The sequence below is a fragment of the Anolis carolinensis genome, chromosome 1 (assembly GCF_035594765.1).
Source record: "Anolis carolinensis isolate JA03-04 chromosome 1, rAnoCar3.1.pri, whole genome shotgun sequence".
NCBI lineage: Eukaryota > Metazoa > Chordata > Lepidosauria > Squamata > Dactyloidae > Anolis > Anolis carolinensis.
The window spans coordinates 347902770-347921440 of NC_085841.1; the positions used below are offsets into that span (position 1 = coordinate 347902770).

Sequence of the window (18671 nt, forward strand, 5' to 3'; positions counted from 1 at the left end):
AAACAAATTAGTCTTTGTAAGACACACAAGAAGCAAAACCTCCACAGCAGACTGCACACTCAAGACATAAGCTGGGAAAAACTTGTACACTTTGCAATGCTCTCTCCCCTTTGACTTTAAAGCCAGGTGCCACGGGAAGAAGAAACTTCTACAGGGTAACAACATTTTGAGGAAAAGGGAAACAACATTGAAAATAATAATGGAAGGAAAACGTCAAGGAAAATCCCCGGCTACTCTAGAAATGCGAAATACAAGGGCTACAACATTTAGACTGAAACAAGCAAAGGCGATTAAATGCTTTAATACATTCTGTGGTTTTTTTAAAAAAAAATTCAAAGCAGCAACAGTAAAGCTTTTTCTCCCCTTGCCCTGCTTGGGAATCATTGATCTGGCTTGTTTCTTCCCACAGGAAAAGCAAATAAATCTGCACGCGATGGCTACTGCATTTGTTCAGCAAGGTAGCCCTAGCATCCCTGAATGGAAGGAGAGAAAGAGAGAGGGAATTGTCTGAATGGACATGTTTTTTTGCCACAAACCTTCAGTTATGACCACACTCTGCATCTCTCTTTATAACCAGACCATTGGCATTTCTAAAACAGGCAATCCACTATGACAGCCAACTATCCAAACCAGGCATGGGCAAACTTCAATCCTCCGGGTGTTTTGGACTTCAACTCCCACCATTCCTAACAGCCTGAGGCCCTTTCCTTTTCCCCCTCAGCCGCTTAAGCGGAAAGGAAAGGGCCTGAGGCTGTTAGGAATGGTGGGAGTGGAAGTCCAAAACACCTGGAAGACTGAAGTTTGCCCATGCCTGATCCAAAGCCCATGCTGATTTACAGAGAGGGGCTCTCCCTTTCCTGTAATGTTACATGCAGCCGGCAATGGCATGTCTCCTAAAATGATAAGATATACAGACTAGTAGAAGAACCAACTATGAAAGAAAAAATATAGAGAGAGACCCAAACGACTTACCTTATTTTCTCCATCTCTGCCGCAGAGGCCTGCAAGAAATCAAACAAGGAAGCAAGTGAATGGAAAAGCAGATCAGCGGGCAGATGTATGCATAGTTCAGGCTATAGATCCAAAGGCTGGCTGGTTGGTTGAGGGACTTGGTGGCCGGCTGGTTAGGCAACCCCGCTTATTCTCTCTCTCTCTCTTTCTATAAAGGCGCAGCCAGCGGTGCAAACATCTGCATGAGCAGAAGAAAGGCGAGAAGGAGGGGAGGGAAAGGGAAGGAAAGAAGGAAGGAAGGGGGGGAAACCCCAGAAGCACATTGACAGGTTTCAACTCCAGCAGGAAGGGGGGGGCAAAAAGAAAGGAGAAGCAATGCCCAGGAGGCACATATATGGGCAGCAATAGAAATGGCATAGAGGTAAGAAAGGAGACTGTAACAGGTTACAGTGGAAGAGGAGAGAAAGTTGGAGGAAGCAGGAGGAGGAGAAGAAGGAAGACAGAAGGAGAGCCACAGCTAAGGGGATCTATCTATCTATCTATCTATCTCTATCTATCTCTATCTATCTATCTATCTATCTATCTATCTATCTATCTATCTATCTATCTATCTATCTGTATCTACTCTAGCCATCTATCTCTGCTGAGCAAAGCCTCCAACGCTCGGCTTCCGAATAAATAATTAAATAGTCAAAGGTTTTTTTTTCCTTTTTGCAAAAAGCACATTTCTCCTCTCTCTCTCTCTCTCTCTCTCTCCCCCCTCTCAAATAATAACTCCACCGCAGGGAGGGAGGCAGGGAGGGAGGAACAGCCCTTAGCCATGGGAACGCAGCCGGCTCTTCCCACCCATTCTCCTCTTTCCAAGCCCCCTCCCTCCGCTCTTGGCCGGGGGCTGTTAATTCTCGTTGCCTCCCCCCTCCGCGGCTGCCCGGGCGCCTTTCCCATTTGGATTGGGCTCTGCTCTTCCCTCCACCTCGCCTCCCCCCCTCCGCCATGCTCAATTCGCATTCAGGGCCGGCTTGCGGCGCGAGAGCTCCTTCTCCTCAGAGCCGCCCTTTGAGCCTGGGTCGCCATAGCTATACTAAGGGGGGTAAAGTTTGAGGAGCCCCTCTGGAGCGAACCCCTCTTGACACACTTATCATAGAATAGAGAGATAGAGAGATAGATAGGGAGTCACACGGCGCCTCTCTCCACCTCGAAGCGACACACACACACACCTTCTTCTTTTTTTTACTCTCCTGCTTGCAGCCCACCGACATGGCCACCAAGAAGCCCCGCTTAACCCGAGCAGGCGGGTGGCTCCGGCTTCTGGCCCCCGGGGGAGGGGGCGGCGGGGGCGCGGGGCCCGTCAGCACCTGGAGCCACACGCCGCCCTTGGGCTTCATGCTGCCCGCCCATGCCCCACACAGACCCCAGACCCAAGCAGCCCGGCCCGGCCCGGCGCGCTCTCCGCTCTCCTCGCGCGAAGAAGGCACCGCGGCGGCGGCGGCGAAGGCAGGACGCCCCGCTCTTAACCCCTTGCGCTCCCCGCCGCTAGCCCGCCGAGCCCAGCTGGATCCGGGGGGGGGGGGGAGAGATGGGGGGACTGGGTGTCCACACCGTCCAATTAGCGCACTTTGGCATCACTTGAACTACCGCGGATCAGGCCTACGGGGTCTTGGGAGGTGTAGCTTTTTTTGGGGGGGGGGGGGGAGGGTGCATCAGCATTATTGGGCCAAGGAACTCTGCGGAAGGACAACTGTCAGGGCTGAGCCCTGCCAGCTGAACAGTGGAGTCCCACTACCTGCCTTCTACAGTCCAAACTCTGAAGCTCCTGGTCACTTACCTGGCCCCTGTTCTAAACTTTAGACTTAGGGGTGACTTAAATCTGAAACTACTTGAAGGCACACAACTACAAAAATCCTAATTTTGGAGTATTTCATCATAGTCCGCCCCCCCCCCCCAACAGACGGAGGCAGGGCCGTAGCCAGAAAAATTTTGGGGGGTGGTTTGAAAATTTCGGGGAGGGGGGTTTGAACCCCTAACCCCCCCCCCCCCGGGCTACAGGCCTGTCAGTATTTGCTTGAGATAGTACTTACTTGCAGTTCTGGAGGGACTCTATGGGGGATCTCATAGACTTAACATGGGGATTTGGTTAACCAGTTAGAATTCATGAGTAAATCAGGTTTTTTTTAACCTGAAAAATTTCGGGGGGGGGGGGGCTGGGCGGAGGGACCGTGAACCGGCCCTCCACTTGAAAAGTTTGAGGACCCCTGCTTCTGAAGAGCCACTGAACATATAATCCAGTTCAAAGAAGATCACTTGGATCAGGGCCATAGCCACAATTGGTTTTTTTTTTTTGGTTGGGGTGGGGTGGGGGGGGGGGTTTGAAACTTTTTTTTAACGGACCATGAAGAGTAGTTCCATAACACAAAATAATTTAGAAATCAGTTACCATCAATAAACTTCAGTGGGCACTCATGGGGATTTGGTTAACCAGTTAAAATTCATGAGTAAACCAGGGTTGGCTACAGCCCTGAGTCCAGCTACCTGCCTTCTACAGTCCAGTGCTTCCCAAACTCTGAAGAGTCACTGAACATATAATCCAGTTCAAAGAAGATCACCTGGATCAGGGACATAGCCAGAAAAAAAATTGGGGAATGGCTGAAACTTTTTTAAAGCGAATCATGAATAGTAGTTCCAGAACGCAAAATAATTTAGAAATCAGGCTCCATCAATAAACTTCAGTGGACACTCACGGGGATTTGCTTAACCAGTTAAAATTCATGAGTAAACCAGGTTTTTTTTAAAAAAACAAACTGAAATTTGGGGGGGGGGGGAGGTTGAAATCCTAACCCCCACCCTTGGCTACAGCCCTGAGTCCAGTTACCTGCCTTCTACAGTCCAGTGCTTCTCAAACTCTGAAAAGCCACTGAACATATAATCCAGTTCAAAGAAGATCACCTGGATCAGGACCATAGCCAAAAAAAAAAAATAATTGGGGAAGGGGTGAAACTTTTTTAAATCAGGCTCCATCAATAAACTTCAGTGGACACTCATGGGAATTTGCTTAACCAGTTAAAATTCATGAGTAAACCAGGTTTTTTTAAAAAACAAACTGAAATTTGGGGGGGGGGGGAGGTTGAAATCCTAACCCCCACCCTTGGCTACAGCCCTGAGTCCAGTTACCTGCCTTCTACAGTCCAGTGCTTCTCAAACTCTGAAAAGCCACTGAACATATAATCCAGTTCAAAGAAGATCACCTGGATCAGGACCATAGCCAAAAAAAAAAAAAAATTGGGGAAGGGGTGAAACTTTTTTAAAGCGAATCATGAATAGTAGTTCCATAACGCAAAATAATTTAGAAATCAGGCTCCATTGATAGACTTCAGTGCACACTCAAGACAGATGGACACTCATGGGGATTTAAAAAAAAATCTGAAAAACTTCAGGGGGGTGTTGAACCCCTAACCCTCCCCCACCCCCCAGCCACAATTTCTAACAGCCGGTAGGCTGTTGCCTATGCCTGAACTAGCGGCTGTTAGGAATTGTGGGAGGAATTGTGTCCAAAACACCTGGAGGGCTGAAGTTTGCCCATGCCTGTACTGGGGTAATATCTGCCCTCCATTTTACTTGAGTGCTGCTAAAGTGATACCCACTCTGAATCTGGGAGCATTGTGAAAGCTACTAGGGTGATATTTTTGAAGCCCTTCAAAGAGCCATTCATCTCCAAAAGCATTAAATGAATGAAAGAATAAATCCCCAACAGGAATGGTGTTCACAGAAGTCTTCAGTCCTCGATTTACTCTGCTGCAGGATCTCAACAGCATTTCTTCTTGCTGCTTCATTTCCTTCTCAACAAAACACTGTTCTTACCATTATATGAGGTCTTAGTTTAATGATGTCTCATACCTTTCTTCTACATTGGTTTGAGAGTGGGGTCTGTTTGTCTTATTTGCCCTTAAATAATCTAAATCATCTCATAACCTCTTCCCAATTTAGAAGACTAAGCTTCCATGGCATTTCTGTGACCCCACAGGCTTCCTTCCACCATCTGCCCACTCTGAGACCACAAAGCTTATCAGAGCCCATTTTTAAATGTCTTTCTGTTTCACAGATACCTGGTTCTGTGACATCTGATGCTTAGGTATAAAAGAGATAGTGAGAAAGACTGTCAAAACAGAATTATGTAGATCTATGGGACATCATTTTGTTTCTTTAATCGAGAACAAATCCCCCAGTCCTCCTATATCAATCCTGTTTTCCCATGGTCCATTCTCTTATGATCTTCTCATTATGTGCAGAGTCATTCCTCATGTCCATTGTTGCCTTGGCAATCACTACTAAAAAGCGTGGAGAGTCAAACAGAATCTATTGATTTATTTCCCCTTCTCTCCCACATGCAAACACACCTGAATTCTTGATACTGCTCAGCATGCAAGATCAAAATCGTTTCCCAAATGCCACACAAAAGGGTGTGCCGTGCACCATGAAGATCTTTTGATATGCATCCTAAAAGGTAACTTGTTCCATCTAACTGGATCTCTCCCTCTCTCCCTCCCAGTCTCTCAATCTTTCTCTCTCATGATTTCCTGGAATGTGCTGGTGCTTTTATGTTCTCCACATGTGCAAACACACCCTCTTGAATTGTCCTGGCTTTGCTAATAGACAGTGGTGAGCCCATTCAAATTCTCCTTGCTCCAGTGAATGCTCTGTGTACAGAGATAAAAGGAGGGAGCAAAGAGAAAGGAACTAAAAAGAATATAGCACCATAACATGCATCCTTCTTTTGGGAGAAATGGTGTAGAGGAGCACCAAAGATTTCCTTCAGATAGTAACAACAGGTTGGTTCAATGTCAATGGGGCAATGTATCTAAACTTGCTTCTGAACTAGCATCTACTTTGTAGAATTGATGCAGTTTGATACCATTTAACTGCCATGGCCCAATGCTGTAAGATTTACAAGGTCTTTAGCTTTCTCTGCTAAAGAGTGCTGGTGCCTCACCAGCCTGCAGCTTCCATGATTCCACAGCATTGAACCATGGCAGTTAAAGTGGTGTCAAATTGCCGTGTAGACTTATTGTGTACAATTTAATACAGTTTGACATCTCCCTAAGTCATATCCACAACATTTATGGTGGCTTTTTTGCATTTCAGAGTAAAACCTGGAATGGATTTACTATGTTAATGCATGCTATTACTGCTTCTCCACAGGTGAACCATCTTTTGGGACAAGCGTTCCATAAAAGACATTTGAGAATGAAGGCGACTTAGTTCTCCAATGAATACTCAACAGCCTATAATGAAATGTTGATCTTGGTAGGTACAAAAGAAGGCCTTCCCTAATATTCTACAACCATCCCTGGAGGTTTCAGGACGGGACAGCAATAAAACATAAGGAAATAAAATAATCCCCACCTTAGTTTCATTGCTGTTTCTTTGACCATTGCATTTAAATGCATGTATTCAGGAGCGGGTGGAGGTGAGGAGCCCACAGCTTTCATCATATTTCCATAGGGGCCTATGATCCCATAAAAGTTAAGAACCTCTGGTGTACAAAAATATCGCAGCATTGTGCTGCTTGAGGCAAAGATCAAAATGGTGCTCATTTCTATTCTGTTTGAAAATGTCAACTTGGCTGTTAGCTGAATATTTCTTTTACACCAGCAATAGAATAATCTCATTGACCATTAATGAGGGTTGCAGTCTAGTTAAAAGGAATTTGGGTAGTGTCCCATTATCCAGGAGAAGGCCACTAGAGGGCGCTATTTATTTATTTATTTATTTATTTATTTATTTATTTATTTATTTATTTATTTGCAGTATTTATATTCTGCCCTTCTCACCCCGAAGGGGACTCAGGGCGGATCACATTGCACATATAAGGCAAACATTCAATGCCATAACATAGAACAGAGACAGAGACAGAAGCAGGCACGGGCAGGCCTCAAACTCATGATCTCAACTCCCTCCCCCACCATAAAATGGACTATCCTTCTCTGTCTAGGCCTCCTTTTGGAGTCCAACCGGATAATGGAACAGTACTGGAATTTGTTAAGAGCAATAGGCATTGTGATAGAAGAGAATGGTTTTGGGGGCACAAGGATATGTTGGGATTTGCCACAGCACTTTCTTGGGAGATGCTTTGACCATGATTTTCCTGCTTCTTGGCAGGGGTTTGGACTGTGCATAGCCAATGCAGTCTCTTCCAACTCTATGATTCTATGATCTGACTGTATCAGTTGTTCCAGCAACAACTGTGAACAAAGAGCTATCTCCTAACATAACCACAGCACAGCCTATTTAAGACTTTCACATCCCCAACTAACTTGTTGAACTGAGACCAGTAATTCATTGCTAGTCAGTAATGTTTTTCTTTCCCTTTTATTTTCATGTGTTTAGATTGTAGATGTGAGGGCAGGGAGTGTCTTCTTTTCATTGATCTGTAAGTGGTTCTGGGAGCCCTCCTGGCTGAAAAAGCAGGGCATAAATCCATTGGATGAATGATGATACTTATTTTCACCATTTGTCAAAAGGCAAAGATTCTGTATGATGTAAAACTTTTGAGCTAATTTCATAGGCAGTTCTATATAGAACTTGGAAGTAACTCCAATTAAAGTATGTGTGTGTTACATGCCTTCAAGTAGCCTGTTGACACATGGCAACTCAATTAATTTCTTATAGTTTCCTTAGGCAAGGAATGAGAAGCTGTTTTCCAGTTTCTTTCCTTGGTAATATAGCCTACAGCACCTGATATTTGTTGGTGATCACCCATCCAAGTACTTTCCAGGGTTGACCCTACTTAGCAAGACAGCTAAGATCTGGTGCCTTTTACTTGTGTTTCATTTTTCTGCAATAATTATGATGTAACAAAGGCTATATCTATGCTTGTATCAACACAGGCAGTTCCCAAGTTACAAACAAGATAGTTTCTGTAAGTTTGTTCTTAAATTAAATTTGTTGTAAGCCGGAACAGGTGCATATATATATGTTGCAGCTTTGGATAGCATATGGGACAGTTAACACTCCATAACATTTCTTTTGTTGTCTGTGCCCCCGTTCAGAAGATTTCACCCACTTTCTGTCCCTATGATAACTGGATTTTGAAAAATTTGGCTTTTTGTGGAATCAAGGATTGGTGATAAAGCTTTAGGGGAGACTCCTTTTCCCCATGATAACACTTTCAGGAGTGAATTTCACTTCCTAGGGATAAATGTATCTCCCGTCCTGTTGTCTCACCCCTGTTCTTAACTATAAATCATTTGTAAGGACTTCATCAGAGAGGGGAGTCCTCCCCATGGCATTTTGCCAGCAGTTGCAGAAGTGATGTAATGAAAGTGCAATGTTTACAAATAAATGCAACTGCTCTTAGTTTTATGGTTAAAGAGTACAGTAGAGTCTCACTTATCCAAGCTAAACGGGCCGGCAGAAGCTTGGATAAGCGAATATCTTGGATAATAAGGAGGGATTAAGGAAAAGCCTATTAAACATCAAATTAGGTTATGATTTTACAAATTAAGCGCCAAAACATCATGTTATACAACAAATTTGACAGAAAAAGTAGTTCAATACGCAGTAATGTTATGTTGTAATTACTGTATTTATGAATTTAGCACCAAAATATCATGATATATTGAAAACATTTACTATAAAAATGGCTTGGATTATCCAGAAGCTTGGATAAGCAAGGCTTGGATAAGTGAGACTCTACTGTATGTGTAACCTTAACATGTAAGTTTATATTATGCCTCCATTTTGTTGCATCTTGATGCTTTTTAAAGTGTGTAACTTGTAACTTCAAGTAAGTATTCTTCTCTTTAAATGAGAAAGTAAAGAGTTGCTTTAAAATTAAAGCTATTATAACTAGCTACTTTTGAGACTAACTATATCAAGTTGCTTTTAAAAGCTCTTTTTTCATATTAAGCAGTGAGCACATAAGAGTGTTATAGTTATAGAGCTGAATACACTCTGAAGCTGAATGTGCAATAATTTGGAAATACTCAAGATTTTTTTAAAAAAACCAGAATATCTCAATTTATTTTTATTGTTCAATAGAAGACACAGGGGAAAATATGGCTTGGATCGACTACCTATATTAGGAAGTGTCTACTAGCTTCTAAGATGTTCAAATGAAGCTCTTCTCTCAATTCCCAGGCAACTTTGTTGGGAAGGAAGGGGGTCTCAGTGGTTATTCCCAGCATTAGGAATTCTCTATCTAGGGAAGGTAGGAGGATCATCTACACCAGTGGTTCTCAACCTGTGGGTCCCCAGATGTTTTGACCTTCAACTCCCAGAAATTCTAACAGCTGGTAAACTAGCTGGGATTTCTGGGAGTTGTAGGCCAAAACACCTGGGAACCCACAAGTTGAGAACCACTGATCTACACTATAGAATTAATGTTGTTTGACACCACGTTAATTGCCATGGCACAATGCTATGGAGTCCTGGTGTTTTTTGCTTGCTGATAGTCCATTTGTATTTTTTAAAATGAGGTTTTAGGAAAATGGGGAAGAATACAGAGTTTGTAAAGTCCACCTTTCTTAATAGGAAAGGCTTTAATGAGCCTCAGTGGTTCTTTCGCAAAACTGTTGTATCTAATTACAGTACACCACTCTGGAATTCACTGAAGCCTGAATGACAGCAGCAAAGTTCTTCCAGCAATGAGCTGAGATAGCATTTCAGTCAAAAATCTGGGTCTATCATCTGGACAGCCATGCCCACAGTGACTTGTTCTTACTTACAAAGAAGTCTGTACCCATAACAGAATAAGCATATCCTATGCCTCTCACTGAAGGGGAAACTGGACCAGTTTTCAGTTCAAGAATGGAGTACAGTGATCCATTTTTATTTTGATTGGCCACTATATGTCAACAGATACGCTGGGAAAGATATAAAACAAGCAGAAAAGAGATAGATGTGGGATGACTGATAAATATCTGCCCTTTTCCTAGTTCATAACTGCCCAGAAATGCTGATAAATATGACAATGCTGGTAAAAGAGAATTTCTGTTCTTTAATAAGCTATACTAAATATATAAACACTCCATTCTGATTATAATGGATGGTGATTATGGAAGCTTATAGATAAATAATGGATGCTGCTAGATATAGCAATGCTCAAGGATATTAACCCTCCAAATGCTTGTGTATTCTCAGATGCCAATTTAGAGCTATATATTTTCTTCACCAATGATAGTGTATTCCTCAGTGGATAAAGGGCTAAGCTATATTGGTTAAGATGGTCATATTCCACTATGGGTTAAACATAGAGAAATGCTAAAGAAATGCAAATGGTGTAAAGATTCAGTCTTTGCAAAAGTGTGACATCTTCTCTGCCATATTTTTAATGTGTGTTTTCAAGTTATTTACAATTTATTGAGACCCTAAGGTGAACCTATCACAGAGCTGTCTTGGAAAAAATGGTTTAGAGCAGGATTGCCTTTGCCTTCTTCTGAGGCTGAAAGAATGTGACTTGTCCAAGGTTACACTGTGGGGTTTTAAGGCCAAGTGGTGATCTGACCTTGGTCTCCAGAGTCATGACCAGGGCCAGCCCTAGGTAATTTACAAGTGTAAGCAAACAGTATTTTGGCCCCTTCCCCTGAAACCAATCACTGAAAAAGAAAAGGTAGAAGGTAGAAGTGAATAGAATAGATAAAAGAGTTATCTTACATACCAGAAGTTTATTTACATCATTATGTTCATATAGTTACATTACATAGAATGAACATGAAGTACTGGTTCAGCTACCAAGCACCTGAACAACCTCCTTAGCAGTATATAAGATGTTTATGAAGCATAAATGAATGTTGTGTTCAGACTTGGGTCCTATCTCCAAGATATGTCATCATGACGTATTTCTGTGGAAAGACAGGAATTCCAAAATCCTGGGGGCTGGGGGGGGGGGAAGAGATGAAACCCAAAACATTTCTGTAACATGCTGGCTCTACCTTAAATATACTGTAAAATAATGAGTGTATAATGCCTTATACACAAAATAATGTGTGTAAAATACATTAAAATAATGTTGGTGTTCCTCCATAAAAGGCTTGTGTATGTTTGCTTATAATAAATAGGCCAAAAGGTTAACAAGAACTTGCTAATAGTCCCTGAGAAATATTTTGAAATTCCAGTACATAAGAATGCTTAAGTAGAGTGTTAGTATAAACATTATTGGTCTGGATCTTATCAATTGATCTTATCACAAGTTGGACACCCAGGTGGCCAAAAACTAATGAAAGGGACCCCAAGAAGAAACAGATTAGCTGATAAATGGCAGAACATTTTCAATCCCTCAATCTTAAGAGTGGAGACTCATGCCTATTTCAAGAAGCCATCTGCATAATGGAGGCAGCCTCTTTCACTTCAAGAACAAGATCCTATTGGAAGATGAGTCTCCCTCCAAGTGCTATTCTCTGCCAGTGTATAAAGCACAAGTTAGCTCCTCCAGAAGAGTAGTGATGTAACATTCTTAGTGAGTATGCTGCTGGAACTTGCTCTAGGATAGGTCTGGGAACTGTGCCATTGCCCTGCAATAACCAAAAAAACTTAAGCCATGATAGCGAATGGGAAAGATTTTTGTGGTTATGATTTCAGGTTGCTTGCCCTACAACTAGGATCAGAAGGTGAGTGCTCCTCTCAGTGCTTTTGAAATGACATTCCCAAGAGTCCTGGCCAGCATGGTCATTGATGTGGGATGCTTGCAGTTGTGGTTCTACAGATATCTGGAAGGCTAAACAATTTCCCACCACTCCTCTACATCTTAGTGTACCCTGCAACTTGGTAGGAATAGTCCCAATTAATGTTCAGTTGTTTCTATTTTTCAGCTGCTTTAAAAACATTCCAGTTTATCCCTTTTCTTCAGCATAACCAAGTTCAAAGTGCAAAAGTAGTTTGCACTCCATTCAATCAGGAGAAGCAAAGTACAGGAAGGGCAAAACCTTGCCCTTCAGTGTAAACCCAGGCGAAAGCAAACTGCTGCAGCTTCATATCCTGGTGTTGTCTGACCATACCTGTGAAATATTGGAAGGTATGGAGGGGATAGGGAAATGTTTTTAAATATATAAATGCTCTCTGATTCTGGGAACATTCATCCCTCCAAAACTCCAACCAGAATATGCTGAATGGGAAAGCAGCAAGACTGGGAGATTAAGGCAGTAGTCCTTGCTTTGTTGACATAGACAGCTGGTAGGCAGCATTCCACACGTTGAGTCAAAAGTTGTATAGGAACCTTCTGAGTAATGTGTGTTTTTTTTTTGTGTTTTTTTTTTAGTGTAGACATCTGTTAATGCAGTGTCACCTCCTCTTCTTCATGCAAAGGAGATGCCTGGCATTAAAAGGCCATTACCAAACCACATACTTACAGATTGCTCCTATGGTTCTCCCTTAGAGGCAGAGTGGGAAAAGCTTTTAGAATCTTGCAAACATTCCAAAAGTCTTTTATGTTTCATTTGGCTTTTGCTTTTGTGAAGATGGCAGCATCAATTTTTTATTGTGTTCAAATGCATTGTTTCATAACCAAACTCAGGCTAGCAGTACAGAATGTCAGGAGCAAAGTTGTTTGAACAAAACTTTTCAGGACCAATACCATAACCAATACCACATCATGGTGATTCCATATTGATGGATCCTCCCTCCCATCCATCTACTCTTTCATGGCTCAGACATAGACCTGGGATCCAGCCCCCAAATAATTATAATCATCTCTCTACATTTGCAAGTTTCAATTTTGTAGATTTGATCATTCTTAAATTTGATTAATATGTTCTTTTTAGGAATTTCTAAGTCTTCCAGCTTACTCAATGGTCAGCTTCCATGAAAGGACTAGAGATTGTAAGAAAGAAACTTTTCTAGGCATTTGTATGTCTTCCAGTATGATTTTGTGATCTACACTGTATAATTAATCCAGTTTTACACCACAGTTTAACTGCAATGGCTCAAAGCCCTGTTGGAGTCCCTGTTGGGGTAAGAATGGTGGAGTATAAATATGGGAAATAGTAAATAAATAATAAATTAAATTTGGGGGAGTTGTCGTATTATGATGTTTAGTCTTCTTTTCCAAAAAAGTGCTGGTGCTTCATTAAGCTGCAAATTACATTATGCAATAGGAGTGAGCCATTACAGTCAAAGTGGTGTCAATGCATTAATTTTATAATGTAGATGTATTCAAAGTTGTTCTGGAGTGCCTAGGCAATCCTAGAAAGGTCTTCTCTCAGCTTAGAAATACTTAAAAAAAATTTGCATTTCCCTCCACTTTTCCCCACTTTTGCGGGTTCCTGTGCCCCTAACCCCAGCAAATGTAGAGAGCTGACTGTAGTTGGAAATAAACGTGGTGGAACTCAGGGCTCCAAGGTTTCACCCTGGTTGGCATATGAATCCCACACTTTTTGTCACTATTGGGTTCTGAGTGGGTTCAGAGGTTTTGAGTGTCAGTCATTAGCCTGAGTGCTTCCTATTACTTGGCTGGAGTTTCCAGCACCTAAATGGGGAAGGAGGTTCCTCCTGATTAATATATTTTATTCTATTCTTGGTAACATCTTTGTCGTTGTGTGCCTTCAAGTTGTTTCAAAGCTGTGGCCTTCTTAAGGGGGAGGCCTATCACAGGGTGTCTTTGGGAAGATTTATTCAGAGGTGGCTTGCCATTACCCTCTTCAGAGGCTGAGAGAATATGATGGTCACCCAGTAGGTTTCCATGACTAAGCAGGGATTTGAACACTATTCTCCTAGAGTCCTAGGACTTTATTGCATGAAGCAAGCAAAACCTGCATTGCAGCTGGACCATCATCTGTGGTGATAATCCCTATCGTATGACACTATGTGCATCTTGCCGCTGGGCTGCCTTCTTCGTGTGATTTTCTCATCCCTAGCTATTAACAAGTTACAACCCATAAATAACTTTCAGTTCTGTAACTTTCCTATTACCTGCTTTGGCACAATGAGTCCTTTCCACACCTGTGTTGGCTTGCAAGCAGTAATATGATGTCTGGGTGGGGTTCTCCTCCTCTTTGCCTTTCCTCTAATTTAGTGATTCTCAAACTGAGGGTCCCCAGATGTTTTGCCCTTCAACTCCCAGAATAGCTGGTAAACTGGCTGGGATTTCTGGGAGTTGGAGGCCAAAACACCTGGGGACCCATAGGTTGAGAACCACTGCAGCTCCTTGCTGTACCAAAGCTGCCTGTTTTCCTTTCATTTTATATTTATATGCTCCTCTTTATAAGTCCTGAAATTGCAGAATTCTACTACTACTACTACTACTACTACTACTACTACTACTACTAATAATAATAATAATAATAATAATAATAATAATAATAATAAACAGTGGTGTGGGAAGATGGCGTTCCAAGGATATGTAGAGTATAATTGCCAGACCACGGATTGGCAAATTGACACAATTATGCTAATGAAAAGAGGTGGGATATTGAAAGTGCTCAACATAGTATGTATCCACTTTCAATGATAATGGGGCTTAAGTGGAATATGTGTTTCATGTGATAAAGTCCCTAGTTCAGCACTCAAACCACTATCTATGCTGGCTCTTGGATCATCTTTAAATACCACTTAATAAAATACTTGACTTCTAATTGACATATGTGTTTATTGAATCTGAATCCAATAATGGATAGTCATGTGCATAAGCTTGTTCCATTTCAAAGCCTGCACACCCGGGCCTTGCAAGGCCTACAGCTGATTGATCTGAAAGGTAGGCTTGGAGCCAATACTGGCTCCCGCTTGCCTTTCGTTTCGAGTCAGTTTTTGTTTCGTTGGGGGTCTTTGTGTTTCATGCCATCCAAATGGATGATACGAAATGGAAACATGAATGAAATAAATAGGACAAATACCGTGCACATCTCTACTAATGGATTCACATCTTGGTAAGACAAATAGTAAGTATCCATTTCTCAAAAGTTTCAAAGAAATCTGACTGATGCAAGCCACAGCCTCCTTCTGCACACCTCATAGACACCTTGGTAGCCATAATAAAACAAAAGACAACCTAGATTAGTACTTAGAACATGTAATATCCTTCCCCAACCATTTAGTGAGGCCACAAACTATAGTAACTTCTAAATTGAACCAAATCAAGGTTACAATTAAACCACATGAAAGCTATAAAATTGTAATAGGAATGTGAATTAATGACAAGCAATGTGTTGTTTGAAACTAATTTTTGCCAGTGTCGTCTTTGGACATAAGTACTGCCATCAAAAGAGAAAAAAGAGAGGGGTTTGTTTCCATAACTTCCTCCCCATCTGGCCTTATATTTCCAAAATATAAATTCATGATGGGTTTTTTATTTGTATAAGCTTTGGGAGAGCCTCCTAACCTTGCTCAAAATATGAAGACATTTAAATTAGGATGGAAACTATGCTACATACCATTTATGTAGCATCATTTCGTTGGAGCAAGCTCTAATCAAGTCATGGTCACAACACATAATGAATATAAGGATAACATTAGCAGGAGAAAAATAACAGGAAGCCAGGGGAGGAGAAAATCAAACCAACCAAGAACATTGTCTCTCTCACCCTGCTCTATTTAGCATTTCCTGAACCTTGCTTGTGTGGGTGTGCAGTATAATACAGGGAGGTAGCTAGCTGGGATGTTTACAACTGCATCATGCAATTTAGGTACAGAGGTGGTTATTTTAGAAATCTCGTTGCTTTTTTGTCCCAGTGAATGCACAGCAGTATTCTGGAAATGAGCAGACTTCTGTGGATTTGCTCTTCAGAAGGCACTTTCTGATTTGACCTGTATCATGATTGCCAGACTGATGCTACCCAAACATCCTTTGGTTTAGATGACTGGAAGAGTTAATAGATACTGGACAGGTAAGATTTTATAGAGATGATAAGGGTTTATATTTATGAGAAGTCTTTTGCAGTTATGAGGGTTGTTATTATTTCAGAAATTTCTATGTTGCCTTTCTCCAGCAGACCCAAGGTGGCTTACAACATCATTAAAACATACAATCTATATATTAAAAAAATGTAATGTGCGTTTTGCTATGCAGTAAACCATTGAACCAAATCACACCAAATTTGGCCGCAAAAGACATAGTCATCCAAAATATGTCTTTCAAACAAAAACAAAAAAAAACCCTAGAAAAATAAAGTCCAAATTAGAAAACCAGGAAAAGCCGTTTTTCCCCTTGCTGCCAGTTAGAAGGGTAGGCCCCTCCCACTTCATCTCCTAGCAACCCACTCGGCCACAATGGAGCTCATATTTGCCACACTGAGACTATTCATTGCTATTCAAACAAGAATTCCACAAGGTAGAAAGCGGCCAGGCTTGCAAGCAGCAAGGCTATTCAGTGCTTTTTCAACCTGGCCAACCAAGATTTCCCCTAGATAGAAAACCCGCAGGTTTTAAAGCCACGAGGCTACTCTGTCCCATTCAACCTGCCCAAGGAAGGATGTCCCTATATAGAAAGCAGCCAGGCTTTGAAGCAGCAAGGCTATTCAGTGCAATTCTAGCAGCCCAAAAAACTATTCCTCTAGAACGCAAGTTCCCAGGCTTCCATACAGCAGGCCTATTCCATTGTATTCCAGCTCACCAAACAAGGCTTGCCATAAGAAGAAAACGGCCAGGCTTTGACATTGTAAGGCTATTCACTGCTATTCGACCTGGCCAACAAATGATTCCCATAAGCCACAGCAATGTGTGGCTGGGCACAGCTAGTATAATATAAAACCATTGATTAAAACAACCTGAAAGAGTTACATGGATGCTCCCTTATAGTAAATTAACATTATTATTAGATTAAATTAAAAGCAGTGTTAAATTCCCATATGACAATAAAATACTATAAAAATTATGAGTTTAGCTCAGCGGGCTAAATCACTTTGCTGCAGAAAATCCTGCTGATCGAAAGGTCAGTGATTCGAGTCTGGGTCAGGGTGAACACCCACTGTCATCCCCAGCTCACCTGCCCACCTAGCAGATCAAAAGCAGAAATGTGTATAGATAAATAGGTACCACTTTTAGTGGGGAGCTAATAAAAGGTTCCCCTAAGGACATTGATCGGGAGGATGTCTAAGGACGACAATAAGTTCCTCAGAATGGAAGATGGAGCAACAGCACCCTGCCTCCCCCCGTAGTTGGAGTGAAGCACAGCCTCCAAGATGCCAGAATTAAGATGGGAAATGCCTTTACCTCTGTTTGTGTATTGTCTGTCCTTGTTAATTGTATAACGGCATTGAATGCTTGCCATATGTGTGTTCTATAACTCGCTGAGGATGAGAAGGGTGGGGTATAAATACTGTAAATAAGAAAATAAATAAATAAATAAATACTAGGCTTCTGTTACAGTTCATTTAGAAGCTATTTCAAACAGGAAAGTCTTCAGTTCGTTCTTTAAATATATGAGGGTGGAGGCTGCGCCTGAGAAAGAGCCTTCTCTGGAAATTTTTAACTGAAAGATGTCCCTGAAGTGTGTGGAGATGAGTGTTTCCCCAGTAGACCTTAAAGATCTGCCCAGTCTATATGGAAGGACTTGGTGTTTCAAGTTTCCTGGACCAAAACCAGGCTTTATAGGCTAAACTAAGCAACTTAAATTGGGCCCAGAAACTGATTGGATGCTCCTTGGAATCAGCTCTGGTGAGCAAGCTGGCTGCTGTTCTCTGGACCAATGGGAGTTTCCAGACACTTTTCAAGGGCAGTCCTGTGTAGAGCGCATTTCAATAGTCTAACTGGGATGTAACCAGTGTGTGTACCATTGTGGCAAAGTCAGATTTCTCCAGAAACAGGCACAACTGGTGTATAAGTTTTAATTGTGCAAAGGCAGTCCTGGTCACCGCTGCCACATGGGCTTCCAGATTTAAAGTGGAGTCCAGGATCAATCCCAAACTGCAAGCCTGAGATTTCCAGGGAAATGTAACCCTGTCCAACTCAAGATCCTATTCCTGAATCCATCTTTTTGCGAGACCTGCAGTACCTCCATCTTATCTGGATTAAGCTTTGTTTGCCCTCATCCAATCCATTACCACCCTCAGGAAACTGTTTAGGTGCGGAACTGCTTCCTTGGTGTCTGTATACAGATGATACCGAACTCCAAAACTCTGGATGATCTTTCCCAGTGATTTCATGTAGATGTTAAATAACGTTGGGGATAAAGATGAGATCTGCAGGACCCCACATTCCACAGGCCATGGGGCTGTGCAAAGCTCTAGATAGGTTGCTCTCTCTCTTTCCTTACAAATGACAGGACTCTGAAGGATTCTCCAGACTTCAATTAATGCAAAGAAGTGGGAGATCTTGGAGGAAATATTGATGGTTGATGCTCCTTTGAAATACTTGAGCATTTCTTCATAATCTACATACTCTAAAGATACCAGATATGTCTGATCTTGGAGGCTAAGTAGGATTAGTTATGTAACTTCTGGTATATTTGGAATGGGAGACCATCAGCAAATTCTAGGTGCTGTAGGCTACATTTCAGAGGAAGGAACTGGCAAAAACCACCTCGGAGTATTCCTTGTCAAAAGTACTATGAAATTTATGGGGCTGCCATAAGTTGACAGATGATTTTTAGGTACACACAAACACTGCAGAAGGTAACAGGAATTGGGAGAAGGATTGAGGTAGTTATATGATGTTGCAGGCAATTGGTCAATCATCATTCAGATGTCATAAGTCTGAAGACAACTGGCCAAGCACCAGTGTCTTCACTCACATTTAGCTCTGAGAGGTGAAGGGGCATGTCTCCTCCTCCTCCTCCTCCTCCTCCTCCTTTTTAAAGAGCA

General features: G+C 42.0%; 1 protein-coding gene across 10 annotated transcripts in view; it reads right to left on the reverse strand.

The window, feature by feature from the left end:
- The window catches only part of begain (brain enriched guanylate kinase associated), a 267699-nt gene that overhangs the window by 192416 nt on the left and 56612 nt on the right, over positions 1 to 18671 (reverse strand). For 3 of the 10 annotated variants that reach the window (XM_008116925.3, XM_008116924.3, XM_008116921.3), the window contains exons 1-2: positions 2169 to 2393; positions 973 to 1001 (exon numbers count right to left, since the gene is read on the reverse strand). In XM_008116925.3, the coding sequence (XP_008115132.2) occupies positions 973 to 1001; positions 2169 to 2336 (197 nt within the window). In that variant the 5' untranslated portion in view covers positions 2337 to 2393. Of the gene's footprint in view, positions 1 to 972; positions 1519 to 1576; positions 2045 to 2168; positions 2394 to 18671 lie in introns of those variants that run through there. The other 7 variants (XM_008116922.3, XM_008116927.3, XM_008116923.3 and 4 more) reach the window with 6 other exon arrangements.